This window comes from Artemia franciscana, chromosome 4 (assembly GCF_032884065.1).
Source record: "Artemia franciscana chromosome 4, ASM3288406v1, whole genome shotgun sequence".
NCBI lineage: Eukaryota > Metazoa > Arthropoda > Branchiopoda > Anostraca > Artemiidae > Artemia > Artemia franciscana.
In genome coordinates this window covers 53537797-53553842 of record NC_088866.1, presented here as the reverse complement: position 1 = coordinate 53553842, position 16046 = coordinate 53537797, and the positions used below count along the sequence as shown (strand labels likewise).

The following is a 16046-nucleotide window of genomic DNA, read 5'->3' as shown; positions in this document are numbered from 1 at the left end:
CCTGTGCAGTTTGAACCCAACGGAATTTTTCATTTTGCATATTGTAGTTGCAAAAAAAAAGAAAAAAGATCGTCATTACATCGACAGTAATCGTAATATATATATTAGTAATATATATATATATATATATATATATATATATATATATATATATATATATATATATATATATATAAGTTGTATGTTTGTATGTTTGTCCGCATACGACGTCATTATAAGTATATAAGGCTTTGTGTATGACGTCATCATAGGTATACAAGAGGGCGATTCAAAGAGAAATTTCAGCATAAATCCTACAATGGCAGAAGAAACAGCTGAGGAAGCTGCTCAAAGAGTTAATTCAAAGAGAAATTTTAGTATAAATCCTACAATGGCAGAAGAAACAGCCGAGGAAGCTGCTCAAAGAGTTAATGCCAAACGGCTTGCGGCTAATAGAGAAAGTAAGAAAAGAAAGCGTGCTGAGGAATCACAAGAACAACGTGAAAACAGGCTTGCGTCTCAAAGAGAAAATGACGACCGGGACACAGGGAATATAAATGACGACCGGGACACAGGGGCATAACTACAACGGGGACGCAAGGGAGGACAAGGGGGGATATATAAATGACGACGGGGACACAGGGAATATTCGATTAGCAATCACCATCAACAAAGCTCAAGGGCAATCATTAGAAAAATGCGGCATAGATCTGAATACGGATTGTTTTTCCCATGGACAATTATATGTCGCATGTTCAAGAGTCGGTAAACCTGACAATCTATTTATATGCACAGATAATGGGACAGCGAAGAATGTTGTATATTCGCAAGTTTTACGTAGTAATATATATATATATATATATATATATATATATATATATATATATATATATATATATATATATATATATATATATATATATATATATATATATATATATATATATATATACATATATATATATATATATATATATATATATATATATATATATATATATATATATATATATATGTATATATATATATATATATATATATATATATATATATATATATATATATACATATATATATATATATATATATATATATATATATATATATATATATATATATATATATCTATACTCACAGGCGGGATACAGGGACACAACTACAATAGCGCGTTACGACTTACGCGCGGGGGGGGGGCTTGGGGGGCACGAAGCGCCAAACCAACAGCTAGTTATAAATAAAAGAAAAAAAAATCCAAAATTTCACGAGCTTAACATGCAGCTTTTGTTATATTACATTTTTAGGCATATTTTGACAACTGATAAAGACTAAGATTGGCAAATAAAAGAAAGACGAACAAAAATTATGAAGTATATGAAAGGGGAAGCCTCTTCTTAAACCATAGCTTTTTACACTAAAGTCAAAGTTCTTTAAAATACTTCTCACTCTAATTCAACGTCCTATGTGTTTGAGCCTGTATTTCTTACAGAATTGTGACAAAAAGTCGAACTTTGGCGGGAAAGCCGCCCTCACATAGGGAATAATTTCTGTTAGTTTTAAGTTTTAATGGTACTCCTTACTTTCAGTTGAAAAAATAGTATTTTCTATATTTAATTTCGGAACATTATTCAAATCATGCCATAAAATTCCGTCCTCCTTCCCCTGTGTGAAGTTTCTGCTCCAAAACCCCCTCCACACAGAAGCTTTCCTAACCTCTGAAAATTCTCCCCCTGGAAGATCCTATCCCCTCTCCCAGTCCTCTGGGACTACTGGTTCGATACGATCACCGATGGGAAAAACAAAAACAAAAACAACAACAAATAAACAATAAGAAAACAACAACAAATAAGACAAAATTCTACGCTTTTGTAGATAGGAGCTTCAAACCTTTAAAACAGTAAGGTTCTGGTATACGCTGAATTTAGTACTGTAATTTGTACTGAGATACCTTGACTTTTTGGGAGTTTCCCTCCTTTTCAAAAATCAGGCAAATTTTCTAGGGATCGCATTAACATTGGTAACATTAAAATTAATGAATTTTATATATTTAGAATCAAAATAAAAATTGAATTCTTTTCATGGATTCATTGTAATCAAAATTCAGTTTTTTAGAGTTTTAGAGTCCCACGAACTGTCTGATAGTTTCAAATACATTTTTGTACCTGTGACGCGTTTTTATTTTGATCCTTCGAATCTTGACAGAAGTATATTTAAAAGGGATAATCAAGTATTTCATAGAGATAAGGAGGAGTAGCCATTCTATATAATATGTCACATTTTCAAAAGTTCCTTCTTTTTATTCCATCATAACAAGACTATAGTAGTTTCACAATAAACTACTTTAAACTCCTAGTGTGTTTTAGTGATACGCAGTTATGGAAAAAAAATATATAGGGGTCTGAAGAGCAACATAAACTCCTAAATATTAGAAAACTTCAATATGTGCTTCAACATCATTTTCCTTTTTTTTTTTTTTTTTATCCAGATCGTTGAATTAAACCCTACAAGAAGCTGAAAAAAAAAACAAAGAAAAACAAACAGAATTTTAGCATATCGCTGAGAAAATAAAATAAAAAGACAAAAAAAAATTAAGAAATTTATAAAAATTAAATTCTAAAATCTAAAAATTTTAGAATTGGATTTTTGTCCTGATTTGAAGTAACCGATTTAAAATTATTACGTCACTAATCTAGGTCCAATATTGAACTCAAATAACTGTTTCTAAAAAAACTAAAATCCCTTAAATCAAATTTTTTGAACTTAAAAACAAAGGATACAGAAAACATTCGTAAATTGAAGCACAAAAACTAAGTTTTTTTCATTTAAAAGATCAATCGTGAATTAGAAGGTCACAATAGACATATTCCCTCTAACATTAAATCGATTATGAAGGCTAAGAGGTGACTGAAGTTCAACGTCACTAATATGGAAAAGCTTAAGTTTGCACTGCTTAACCCAGGTTCACACAGCTGCATCTTCATGTAAGAATAAGATATATTACCAGATTTGTAAGGACATATTACCTCCCCTTTCATTGCGAGTTGGCGCATAATGGTTCATCCGTGGCGCTGAGATATTTTAATTGAGTCATTAATAAGTCAGTTGGTGCTAAAATTTGTGTATAACAAGTGGTTTTAAGAATCATGACATATTCACGAGAAGCGTTTTAAAACTTGATTGTATTTTTGATTGTTTATTTGATTGTTTAGTTTTATTGATTGAATGGATGGAAATAAAGGTGTTACTTAAATATGTCAAAACTATTTAGAATAGAATATTAATAGTCAATTTTGACACAAGTAAACCAAAAGATTATACTTTGCTGACCTAAGAATCAAACTTCAAACCATGTCTTAAACGCTACAAACTACCACCCTGAATTAACCTGGATGACCTCACCCTTACAAAGAGTATTAAGTGAGAAATATACACCTACATAATCTAGTGTCCTGCATCCAGGGAGCTACTATAAGACATTCTTCTTTAAGAATCCACTATACATCTATACATCTTTAAGAACACTATACATCCTAGAGAAATCTTTATTTGTAAACTCATCTCTGAGAAGTACTGTTGTTCATTTTGGGGCTGGTGCGGTTATACGGTAGAACACTGCGAATGTGCAGACTGCCAAAATGTTAGGAGTCTTTTGGGTGAGTGTTTTTGACAATTCTAAATTCAAATCAATGTGTATTCTTCTTCTGACTAGGTGGCCCTTGACCAGTTTAACAAAGATAGATGGTACTGCGATCAACCAAAATGAATTAACCTTGTTTAATGTGACTTTTTCGTATCGGACCGTTATGATCAATACATTTAATGAAGCTAGGAGGATGAATTCTTCGATTACTTGCACTTTTTCACAGATGTTCCCAGAAAGTAAGCACAAAAAAGCTAAACTTGGGATTGGCACGCATCAGCTTCAACAGCATTACAAAGCCTTAAAGAAGAATAAGGTTCCAGTGCCTAGAATTCAAGGAGCCATTGCGATACGTATAGACTGTAGTAGCCTCTAAAAGCTTAACATGCCGCATCAAGACGGAAAAAAAGGAAGAGGGTCAATAAAAATACCACTTTTGTCCTTTTAAGTGAATTTTATCACAAGATAGTAATTTGTAATTGGGCAATACTGGTTAACTCAATTCAAATGCAAAGAAGGAAGTGAAATCTTGCTACCAAAGCAACAAAAGACTCCTCTCAGAACCTAACTTTAATTACAATTTTACATAAATTAGAATTAGAACAAGGAAAATAGGATTCATAAAAATATAATTCTATAAAAAGAAATAGCCAAATTATTATACTAAAAAAAGTTGATGCTACATTTGTAAATTACAATTGATCAGGCTGACCAGGAAAACAATAAGGCTATAAGGAGGACTGGAGTGTCATTGATACTAAATTATTCGTGTGATCCTCTCTTTGAGAACAGCTTAGAGAACGACCTTTACGCGCGACAGTAACGAGATAACTGAGTGTCATGGTCAAGGTCGTATCCAGGGGGGCTTAAACCACTAATTTTGTTCGGGGGATGGGTATTACTGTCTGGAAGAGGAGGGGGTACAAAGCTTTTAAAACATCATCACTTACAAGTCAGACAAAAGATCTGGCGGGGGGAGTATACACCCCCCTTCTAGACAAAACATCCCTGCCCCTCTCCCATGAACAAAAATAGTGGATACAGCCTTGCTCACGTTGGAAAGACCCTTACAACTGGATTTCAAATTTGAAACAAAAACGGCCTGATATCATTGAAAACGTCTATTTAGTCTAATTTGGAGAAAACTTCTCCAAAATTGAACATTCTGGAAGAATAGCCAGAGAATGGTCAACCCCTCTATGCAATTTTCAGGTATATCAATTGTTACCAAAACGGTTTCAAAATAAAGTTTAAAATTAACTCGCAAAAATTTTAACTTTTTTTTTCTTTTCTAATTTTTTAAACAGTACCTGTGAAGGCATTTAAATTTATCAGTAAATCAGCACGTGTCTATAATAAGCTTGGTTTTTCAGTTTGTTGACACTTTTAGTGATGAATATTGGCACCAGCATCTGTCCATTTTAAGCTTGGTTTTTAAGATTCGTTTATCCTTTGGTTATGGAATAGCGTATCAATATATACCTATATTAAGCTTTGTTGTTAGCTAAGTTTTAAGATTTGCTAACACTTTCAGTGCTGGGCACATGCACCAGCACATGTCTATATTAGGCTAAGTTTCTAGATACGTTAACACTTTTGGTGCTGGACACATGTACCAGCACTTGTCTATACTGAGCTTGGATTTTAGACTCGTTGGCACTTTTGGTGATGAACAAGGGTATCAATATATGTCTATATTAAATAAAAAAACAAATTTTTCTAACTGATAGTAAAGAGCGACATTAAAACTTGAAACAAACAGAAATTATTCCGTATATGAAAGGGGATGTCCCCTCCTCAACACCCCCCTCTTTACGCTAAAGTTTTTTATTGTTTAAAAAAAGAAGAGTTGTAAGAAAGTGTCAAACTTTAGCGTAAAGAGCGGGGCGTTAAGGAGGGGACAGCCCCTTTCATATATAGAATAATTTCTGTTCGTTTTAAGTTTTAATGTCGCTCTTTACTTTCAGTTAAGAAAAATTTGTTTTTATTTAATTTCTGAACGTTTTTTGAATTCATGCAAGTTTTGGTTTTGGCTCACCGAACATGAATAATTAAAACGAAATCTGCATATTAATTTTACTATTTTTTGGGCTAAATGGCTGTCTCAAAGTTTTGATCAGACGATTTTGATAAAAAAAGGGGCGGAGGAGGGGGCCCTCCAATTTTTGTGTTTACTTAAAAATGCCACTAGAACTTTTAATTTTAATTACGGATATGAGGGGGCTCGCCTCCTCTTCAATACCTCGCTCTTTACACTAAAGTTCAATTTTTTTTCAATTCTTTAGGAATGACCCCTGAATCACAAAGGCCGTTTCATTAGAATAAATAGGTCTTTTGATATTAATAAAAATACTTTAGTGTAAAGAGCTAAGTATTGAGAAGGGGACGAAGCCCCTCATATACGTAATAATTTCTGTTCGTTTTAAGTTTTCTCATTGTTTTTTCTCATTGTTTTTTTTTAAATAATGCTAGAAAATTCACCACCTTCCATGGAAATCCTCTTCCCGCATGATAAATTCCTCCATATCCTCCCATGTAAACCCTTATCCCTTCCTAAGACCCCCCCCCCACAACCAAAACTTCTTAATTACTATATTTAAACAATAGAGAAATTTCATAGCCTGCAGTCCTTTCCCCGGGGACTGTGGGGGATCAAGTCGTCCTGAAAGACTTAGTTATTCGATTTTTCAACTATGCTGAACAAAATGGCTACCTCAAAATTTCAATCTGGCGACTTTAGAAAAAAATCAGCGTGGGAGGGGGCCTAGTTGCCATTTGATTTTTTGGTCTCTTAAAAACGGCACCAGGATTTTTGATTTCCGCTTGAATGAGCCTTCTCGCGACATTCTAGGACCACTGGGTAGATACGACCACCCTTGGAAAAAAAAGAACAGGAAAAAACACGCATCCATGATCTATCTTCTGGCAAAAAATATGAAATTCCACATTTTTGCAGATACAAACTTTAAACTTTTACGATGGGATTCTCTCTTATTCTGAATTTGATGGTGTGATTTTCATTAATATGCTATGGCTTTTAGGGGCTTTTCCCCTTTTTTCAAATAAAAGGCAAATTTTCTCAGGCTCGTAACTTTTGATGTGTAAGAATAAACTTGATGAAACTTATATATTTAAAATCAGCATGAAAATTCCATTCTTTTGATTTATCCATTGGTATCAAAATTCTGTTTTTTAGATTTTCGGTTATTATTGAGCCGGGCTCAATAAGTTTTTAGATTCACTTTAGCTAAGTTTTTAGATTCACTGACACTTAACAAACAAATACAACGTAGAGACAATAGGGAAAATTTCAAGACAGTGGAAATTATTTCTGTAGATATTTCGGCCCTATGTCCAAGGGCCGTCTTCAGCACAATACAAGAATAAGAGAGAAACTATACATATATATAAAAGAACTTACATCAAATTGTGAGGATTAAAAACTGAATAATTAACATCTCTAAATTGTGAATAATTAACTCTCTTCTAAAACATTGGAACCCCAGGAAATCGAAACACTAGAAAAAGTTCCAAAATTTTCTTTTCTACCGAAACAGGTTCCTGTGGCAGATATAGTTTCCTCTCTAGAGTCCGCTTTGCATAAACACTATCCTTCTGTCTCTAACCCGGATGAAGTTAGATCTGGTCTTATAAATATCCTCTATAACAGCCAAAAAAAGTTTAAGCCTCTTACCAATTCCACACCGGAAAATTTGCATGACATAAAATTACTATCTAATCTCCGAAAAGATCCTTCTATTATAATAAATAAAGCAGACAAAAGCAATTCACTTGTTGTCATGAATACGACAGACTATGACAACAAAATTCTTTCGCATTTAAATGACACAATTACATATCAAACAATAACTCATGATCCTACTGATCAGTTCACTAATAATTTTATAAATGAATTAAAGCAGCTAAAACGAAATGGTAAAATCACCCCACAACTATACAATAAATTTTTTCCCCGTGGTAGTTTCTGTCCTAAACTCTACGGTTTACCAAAAATACATAAACAGGGTATTCCCTTAAGACCTATCGTAGCTTGTACTAAAGCCCCCGCTGCCAATATTGGAAAATGGCTTTGTACAGCTTTCAAACCTTTATTGTATTCTCAAAATTCCTATATTCGTAACTCTGCAGATTTGGTTAAAAAACTTAGCAACACAAGTATTTCAGAAAACACAATAGTTAGTAGTTTCGACATTGTTTCAATGTATACAAATATAGATGTAACTATTTCAGAGGAATTATTAAAAAACAAAATAGAAGAAAATTACCACTTGATCGAGACTTCAGCGACAGGAATTGATTGTGAAGTTTTAATGACTCTTGTTAAAATTTGTAATAAGTTTTCTATGTATTTTCAATTTCGCGATTCTTTTTATCAGCAAAAAAATGGGTTACCCATGGGAGCACCTTTATCCGGGCTACTAGCAAATATTTACGTCGAGAATCTTGAGAATTGGGCATTGAATTCTTATTTTTTAAAACACGTCTATTGGGGTCGTTACATGGATGACGTAATTTCACTTTGGAATTATGGGGAAGCTGAGCTTCGGGGCTTCTTAGATCATCTTAACACTTATGACCGAAATTTGCAGTTCACCCTAGAAGTTGAAATTGAAATAAGCTTCCGTTTTTAGATGTATTAATTATTCGCAATGCTGATCAACTGGATTTTACTATATATCGAAAGCCAACACAAAACAATAGATATCTTCACTTTAATTCAAATCACCCCCCACAAGTTAAGAGAGCAGTTGTAACTTCCCTCATTGATCGTGCCCTGAATATTTGCTCCAATTCATATATAAATGCAGAAATAAACTTTATCAGAGATATTCTTTTCTTTTTGGGAATGGATACCCCATTCCTTTTGTCAATAAAATAATTAACCGTAGAATAAAAAGACATTCTTGTAAAATCGAAGAAGATACTTCACAATGTGAGGCTACTGATAAGCCCTCAAATATTGTCTATCTTCCGTATATCCCAAAGATCACAACAAAATTAAAAAATATTTGCACAAAAAATAATCTGTACGTAGTTTTTACTAATAATTTTAAAATCATCAATTTCTTAAATTCGGGTAAAGATAAGACCCCAGTTACTCGCCAAAGAGGGGTCTATCAAATACCATGTGATTGCGGAAAATACTATGTCGGCAGGACCCATCAGAATCTAGACAAACGGTTACAACAGCATAAAAATGACATAGACAAGGGCTTAATTTCAAATAGTTCCAACAACTCCTTTGATTCTGCTTTAGGTTGGCATATATTTAATAATCCGTCCCAAATGATACATTTTGAAAACTCTTCACTCATTAGTAATGATTTGGGAATAAAACAGGTGGTTCGAGAATCAATCGAAATTAATCTCAAAATAAATAATAATATTTCTTCGAACAGGGACTTGGGGGAATACTCACTAAATTCTTTATACTCAAATTTAATTAAAAATGATCTAACAAAATATTTTACTAAACCGATTTATAGTAGTACTGAACCAACTACGAAAAGGCCTTTGAGACAGGCTGCTAAACAAGCAAGATTAGCTTTAAGAAATTGCATCTAATCATTTTATTCTCTTCAGTTTGAATGAGCTTATATTCTCATTTCATTCTTTTCGCCAGTCCTGGTTGAACTTCGTTGAAGTAAGGATGCTAGGGCTATTTTTTTTAAAAAATGTTTTAAAAAGTGTTTTTAATTATTCAGTTTTTAATCCTCACAATTTGATGTAAGTTCTTTTATATATATGTATAGTTTCTCTCTTATTCTTGTATTGTGCTGAAGACGGCCCTTGGACATAGGGCCGAAATATCTACAGAAATAATTTCCACTGTCTTGAAATTTTCCCTATTGTCTCTACGTTGTATTTGTTTGTTATGGAAAAGCAAGTGTGGTCTTCGTCGCTATTTTCACTGACACTTTCAGCACCGGACACATGCACCAGCACGTGTCTATATTTAGCTTGGTTTTTAGGCTCGTTGACACTTTTGGTTTGGCATGTACTCGATTTCAAATACTTTCATCACAGGAATTACTTTTCTTCAATTTCAGCCATTATTTTTTTGAAACTTAATATATGTAAGCATGAAAACACTTAGTAAAATACCTCAAGAGTATATTCAGCGTATTTGAACGAATCGGCAAATCGAACGTGTCGACTTTCGTCTTGGTTTGTAGATTCTAACTTCTTTGCCGTAGATGCCTGCGGTGTACTTGTACTGCCCTCAGTCATAAAGCGTCCTATTATAGAAGAATTAGAGATGAAACTAGATTTGTCTGCTACGTCCTCGAGAAGCTCAAAAACAGCAAGATCTTTCAATTCTTTCTAAAAAAAAAAAAATCTAGCTTGTTATATTAGTTCTATTTTAGTTCCAGGTTGTATAATACTTCAATTAGTTAAATGTTCTAATAATTATATAATAATTTTAATAGTTCTCTGTTCCATAATCTGGACTTCGCGGACGACATTGTCCTTCTTGAAGAGTCTAAAGAACGGTTGCAGCAGCTACTTGACGCTATTACCGAGAATGCAGAGAATGTCGGGCTAAAGATAAACATTGACAAATCGAAGAGCATGGCCATCACAACCTTGCCACTTGTTCTCCATTGCAAAAACAAGGATCTAGAACAAATCCAGGAGTTCAAGTACCTGGGTAGCTGGATAGATTGTGATGATCTTGACCGAGATTAAACGTTGAATTGGACAAGCTACAGGTGCCTTCAATAGATTGAAGCCTATTTGGAGAAGTAATAAAAATTCAATGCGACTGAAGCTTCGATTCTTCAACAGCAATGTACTCTCAATTCTACTTTACGCAAGTGAATGTTGGAAAATAAACACCCAGCTTGAAAAATGGATCCTTGCATTTGACAAATATGAGCCTCAGAAGAATGCTGAATATAAGCTAGTAGCAAAAAATTACAAATGCAAAAATACACAGAAAAACAGGTCAACCTCCAATCATTGAGTTGCTGAAAAGAAGGCGGTGGACATACCTGGGACACGTTCTTCGTATGGAAGAGAGCCGCCTTCCTCGAACAACCTATGAATGGAAGCCAGACGGTAGAAGAAAGAGAGGCCACCCCAAAAATACATTGAGACGAACATATGACCGAGATCTGAGGACGGCCGGCAGCTCACTAATACCTGAATGGGAATACGTCATCGCTGCAGCACCAATGCGAGACGAATGGAGAGGCTTTGTCGACACCCTATGCACCAACGATGGCTCTGGAGGAATTAAGGTCTAAGGTAAGGTTCCATAATAGTTCTTGGGTCCAGATTTATAGACTAGACGGACACGTAATCAAAAAGAGAATCTTATATTTCCTACCCTTAACCAAATCTCGCAATAAAATAATAATAATAAAAATAATGCAAATCCCGCAATAAAAGCAACTTTTCCTGCAACATTGTAAATTTTAAATTCCTTAGATTAATTCTATTCATTTTTTATTTGGTTCCATTTAATACTCCCTGAAAGTTTGAACTTGATACCCCCAACCATGTTCAAGGTATTGAATATAAGTTATTTTGATGAATTGGTATTACATACTGTCTTTTGATTAACCAGGCTACTTAAACGTGAATCAATTCTAATTCACACAGAAATTTATAGTGCAGAACGCCTAGGAGGACTGGGAGATAAAATTTCTACCCGCCTTAACCAAACACCAAATTCGACATCCCTTTTACAATATTAAGGGCAAACATCATTTGCCATTAAAAAACCCCTCACAAAATTTTTAGCAAATTTTTGGGGTTGGAAAACTTCTTTTGAAATTATCCACTAGAATTTAGATTAATCAAACAGTTCGTGGTAACGAACTGTAGTAAGGAGCGACCCGGCTCAATAGTAAACGAAACTCTAGGAGAAACACCCCCTAAAAGTCATAGAATCTTAACGAAAATCACACCATCGCATTCAGCGTATCAGAGAACCCTATAGCAAAAATTTCAAGCTCCTATCTACAAAAATGTGGAATTTTGTATTTTTTGCCAGAAGACGGATCACGGGTGCGTGTTTATTTGTTTTTTTGTTTGTTTTTTTTTTCCCAGGAGTCATCGTATCGACCAAGTGGTCCTAGAATGTCGCAAGAGGGTTCATTCTAACGGAAATGAATTGTTCTAGTGCCCCTTTTAAGTAACCAAAAAATTGGAGGGCACCTAGGCCCCCTCCAACGATCATTTTTTCCCAACGGATCAAAATTTTGAGATGGCCATCTTGTTCCGCATTGTCGAAAACCTTAATAACTATGTCTTTGGGGATGACGTACTCCCCCCAGAGTCCCTGGGGGAGGGGCTACAAGTTACAAACTTTGACCAGTGTTTAAATACAGTAATGGTTATTGGGAAGTGTACAGACGTTTTCAGGGGGATTTTTTCGGTTTGGAGGTGGGGTTAAGGGGAGGGGGATATGTGGTAGGATCTTTCCTTGGAGGAATATGTCATAGGGGAAGAGAATTTCAATGAAAAGGGCGCAGGATTTTCTAGCATTACTATAAAAAAAATGAAAAAATAAACATGAAAAAGTTTTTTCAATTGAAAGTAAGGAGTAGCATTAAAACTTAAAACGAACAGAGATTATTACGCATATGAGGGGTTCTAAAAATACTTTAGCATAAAGAGTGAAGTGAGGAGATAAATATCTCGCTCTTTAAGCTAAAGTATTTTTAGTAATTTCAACTATTTATTCTACGGCCTTTCTGATTCAGGGGTCATTCTTAAAGAATTGGGACAAAACTTAAGATTTAGTGTAAAGAGCGAGGTATTAGCGAGGGGACAAACCCCCTCATATACATAATAAAAAATATAAGAATATAAAAGTTGTTTATGTCAGTTAATTCTTAAGTTAGGTATATTTTTTACTAATAAAAACGTTCGTTAAAAACTAAAAGTTCTAGTTGCCTTTTTAAGTAACCGAAAAATTGGAGGGCAACTAGGCCTCCTTCCCCACCCCTTATTTCTCAAAATCGTCTGATCAAAACTAAGAGAAAGCCATTTAGCCAAAAAAGAATTAATATACAAATTTCATTTTAATAATTTATGTGCGGTGATACATAATTTATGTATCACTCTATTTTAATAAAAATTTTATGTTTTTTATTTATTTATCAAACAGTTCGTGGTAACGAACTGTAGTAAGGAGCGACCCGGCTCAATAGTAACCAAAACTCTAAAAAATGGAATCTTGGTACCAATAGCTACACCAAAAGAATCGCATTTTAATGCTATAAGTAATTTAAATATATGAGTTTCGTCAAGTTTAGTCTTACCCATCAAAAGTTACGAGCCTGAGAAAATTTGCGTTATTTTAGAAAATAGGGGGAAACCCCCCTAAAAGTCATAGAACCTTAACGAAAATCACACCATCAGATTCAGCGTATCAGAGAACCCTACTGTAGAAGTTTCAAGCTCCTATCCACAAAAATCTGGAATTTTATATTTTTTGCCAGAAGGCAGATAACGGATGCGTGTTTATTTGTTTGTTTGTTTTTTTTCCCAGGGGTGATCGTATCGACCCAGTTGTCCTAGAATGTTACGAGAGGGCTCATTGTAAAAGAAATGAAAAGTTCTAGTGCCCTTTTTAAGTGACCAAAAAATTGGAGGACACCTAGGCCCCCTCCCACGCTAATTATTTTACCAAAGTCAACGGATCAAAATTCTGAGATAGCCATTTTATTCAGCATAGTTGAAAAACCTTATAACTATGTCTTTGGGGACGATTTACTCCCCCACAGTCCCCGTGGGAGGGGTTACAAGTTCAAAACTTCGACCAGTGCTTACATATAGTAATGGTTATTGGGAAGTGTACAGGCGTTTTCAGGAGGATTTTTCGGTTGGAGGCAGGGGTTGAGAAGAGGGGGATATGCTGGGGGAACTTTCCATCGAGGAATTTGTCATGGGGGAAGAAAATTTCCATGAAGGGAGCGCATGATTTACTAGCATTACTTAAAAAAAAACAATGAAAAAATAAATATGAAAAAGTTTTTTTTTCAGCTGCAACTAAGCAGCAGCATTAAAACTTAAAACGAACAGAAATTATTACCCATATGAGGGGCTCACCTCCTCCTAATACCTCGCTCTTTACGCTAAAGTATTTTTAGTAATTTCAACTATTTATTCTGCGGCTTTTGTGATTCAGGGGTCATTCTTAATGAATTGCGACAAAATTTAAGCTTTAGTGTAAAGAGCGAGGTACTGACGAGGGGGCGAACCCCCTCATATATGTGATAAAAACATGAGAAAACAAAAGTTCTTTACGTAAGCTAGTTTATAAGTTACGTCTATCGTTTACTTATAAAAAGATTCGTAAAAAAATAAAATTTCTAGTTGCCTTTTTAATTAACCGAAAATCGGAGGGCAACTAGGCTTCCTCTCCCGCTCTTTTTTCTCAAAATCATTCGATCAAAATTATGAGAAAGCCATTTAGCCAAAAAAAAAATATATACAAATTTCGTTTTAATTATTCCTCTGCGGAGAGCCAAGTAAAATAAAAAAAACAAGTTTTTTAAATGAAAGTAAGGAGCGATATTAAAACTTAAAACGAACAGAAATTACTTCGTATATGAAAGGGGCTTTTCCTTCTCAACGCCCCGCTCTTTACGCTAAAGTTTTTTACTGTTTTAAAATGTAGAGTTAAGAGAAAAAGTCAAACTTTAGCGTAAAGAGCGGGGCGTTGAAAAGGAAAAGCCCCTTTTATATACTGAGTAATTTCTGTTCGTTTTAAGTTTTAATGTCGCTCCTTACTTTCATTTAAAAAACTTGTTTTTTTATTTAATAATTTATAAAGCTCTCCATTTACGCCTAGGATGCTACACGTATTCTCATACTATGCTTTCACCAGCCTCACTAGCTTCAGTGGGACTCCATCTTTTAGCAAAGTTTCCCATAGTAGCGGGTGAAGTAAAGAGTCGAGTGCTGTAAAATTCAAAAGAATAGATATGGTATCATGATTATGGATAGAGCCCTGATGTGGGATGATCCGAAGTAAAAAAAAAAAAATAACATCTACGTATCCCATACCTAAAAGGGAGCCAGCTTGATTTTCGTTGTCTACGCTCTCTTTAGTCTCTGAAAGTTATGAATGTTCACGACAACGACGGAAAAACCTCTTTGGCCATGTCCATGAGCGACATACCTCGATGGTTTTTGCAATCACTTCTGTCGCCCTTCTTGAATACTGGAATGATTATTGAATCTCTCCAATCTTAGGAGACGGACTCACTCCTCTAGGTGTTCATGAGGGGGTCCTTGAGAATGCTTGACAAGGCTTTATAGATCTCTGATGTTAACCAAGGAGGGAAGAGGTGATGCATAGTAACGAAAACATCCATCAAAAGGATGGCTTCACTTACCTGGGTAGCATTATTAGTAAAAATTCTGGATGAAATGAAAATGTAAAAATAAAACAGCTAAGGCTCAGGGTTTTTTCCACAGTTGAAAAAAGTTCAGAAGAACAGGTAGATAAATCTATAAGCTAAAATTAGAATATTGGAAGCCATAGTAGAAACAGTGGCCAAGTATGGCTCTGTAACATTGACGTTTCGAAAGATTGAGTAAGATTTGCTAACTATCTTCCAGATGATTTGCCTCGTAGTTGGGTAGTAGATAGGTAGTTGTAGGTACTCGTTTGACTGACCGGATATCAAACAATACGGTAGGTACTCGTTTGACTGACGGTATATCGAAAAATACGGTCTAAGAAAAACATGGTAGTTGGGTAGTAGTAGGTACTCGTTTGACTGACCGTATATCGAGCAACACGGTCTACGAAAAACATGGTAGTTGGGTAGATGCAGGTACTCATTTGACTGACCGTATACCGAACAATACGGTCTACGAAAAACATGGTAGTTGTGTAGTTGTAGGAACTCGTTTTACTGACCGTATATTGAACAATATGGTCTCCGAAAAACATGGTAGTTGGGTAATTGTAGGTACTCGTTTGACTGACTGTATCGAGCAATACGGTATACGAAAATCATGGTAGTTAGGTAGACGTAGGTACTCGTTTGACTGACCGTAAATCGAACAGTACGGTCTACATAAACATGGTTTAATCATAGAAGAAAAGTAACTAGTCCACGTCTTACATCACAAGGATGACATATTGCCAATCATTGTGCTTTTCTTCCATCTGTCTGGGCACAAACGAAAAGCAGATAAATCACCAAATGGAGTAACTCAATGTCATAAGAAAGGATTTAAAGGAAGCTGAGCTTCGAGGGAGGGGGCACAGAGTGTAGCTTTGATAGATTGTTGTGGAGGAGAAGCTTGCGCAGCTGTGTTGCCCTCAGGCAACACAGCTGCATCCCAGTAAGCTGTTAGTACCTTAGTGTCCCAGTAAGCTGTTAGTTTAAGCCCTATGATCTAATACTGTTTTGTGAGTTTAACAAGTTCGGTCCAA

General features: G+C 34.9%; 1 protein-coding gene across 3 annotated transcripts in view; it reads right to left on the bottom strand.

The window, feature by feature from the left end:
• The window catches only part of LOC136026590 (centromere protein J-like), a 111481-nt gene that overhangs the window by 71919 nt on the left and 23516 nt on the right, over nucleotides 1-16046 (bottom strand). For 2 of the 3 annotated variants that reach the window (XR_010617341.1, XM_065703301.1), the window contains exon 4: nucleotides 9743-9961. The exons of the other annotated variant lie outside the window; for it this stretch is intronic. Coding sequence is in view for 1 of the 2 variants with exons in the window: in XM_065703301.1 (XP_065559373.1) it covers nucleotides 9743-9961 (219 nt within the window). In the remaining variant the exon portion in view is untranslated. The remainder of the gene's footprint in view (nucleotides 1-9742; nucleotides 9962-16046) is intronic. 3 annotated transcript variants of the gene reach the window in all.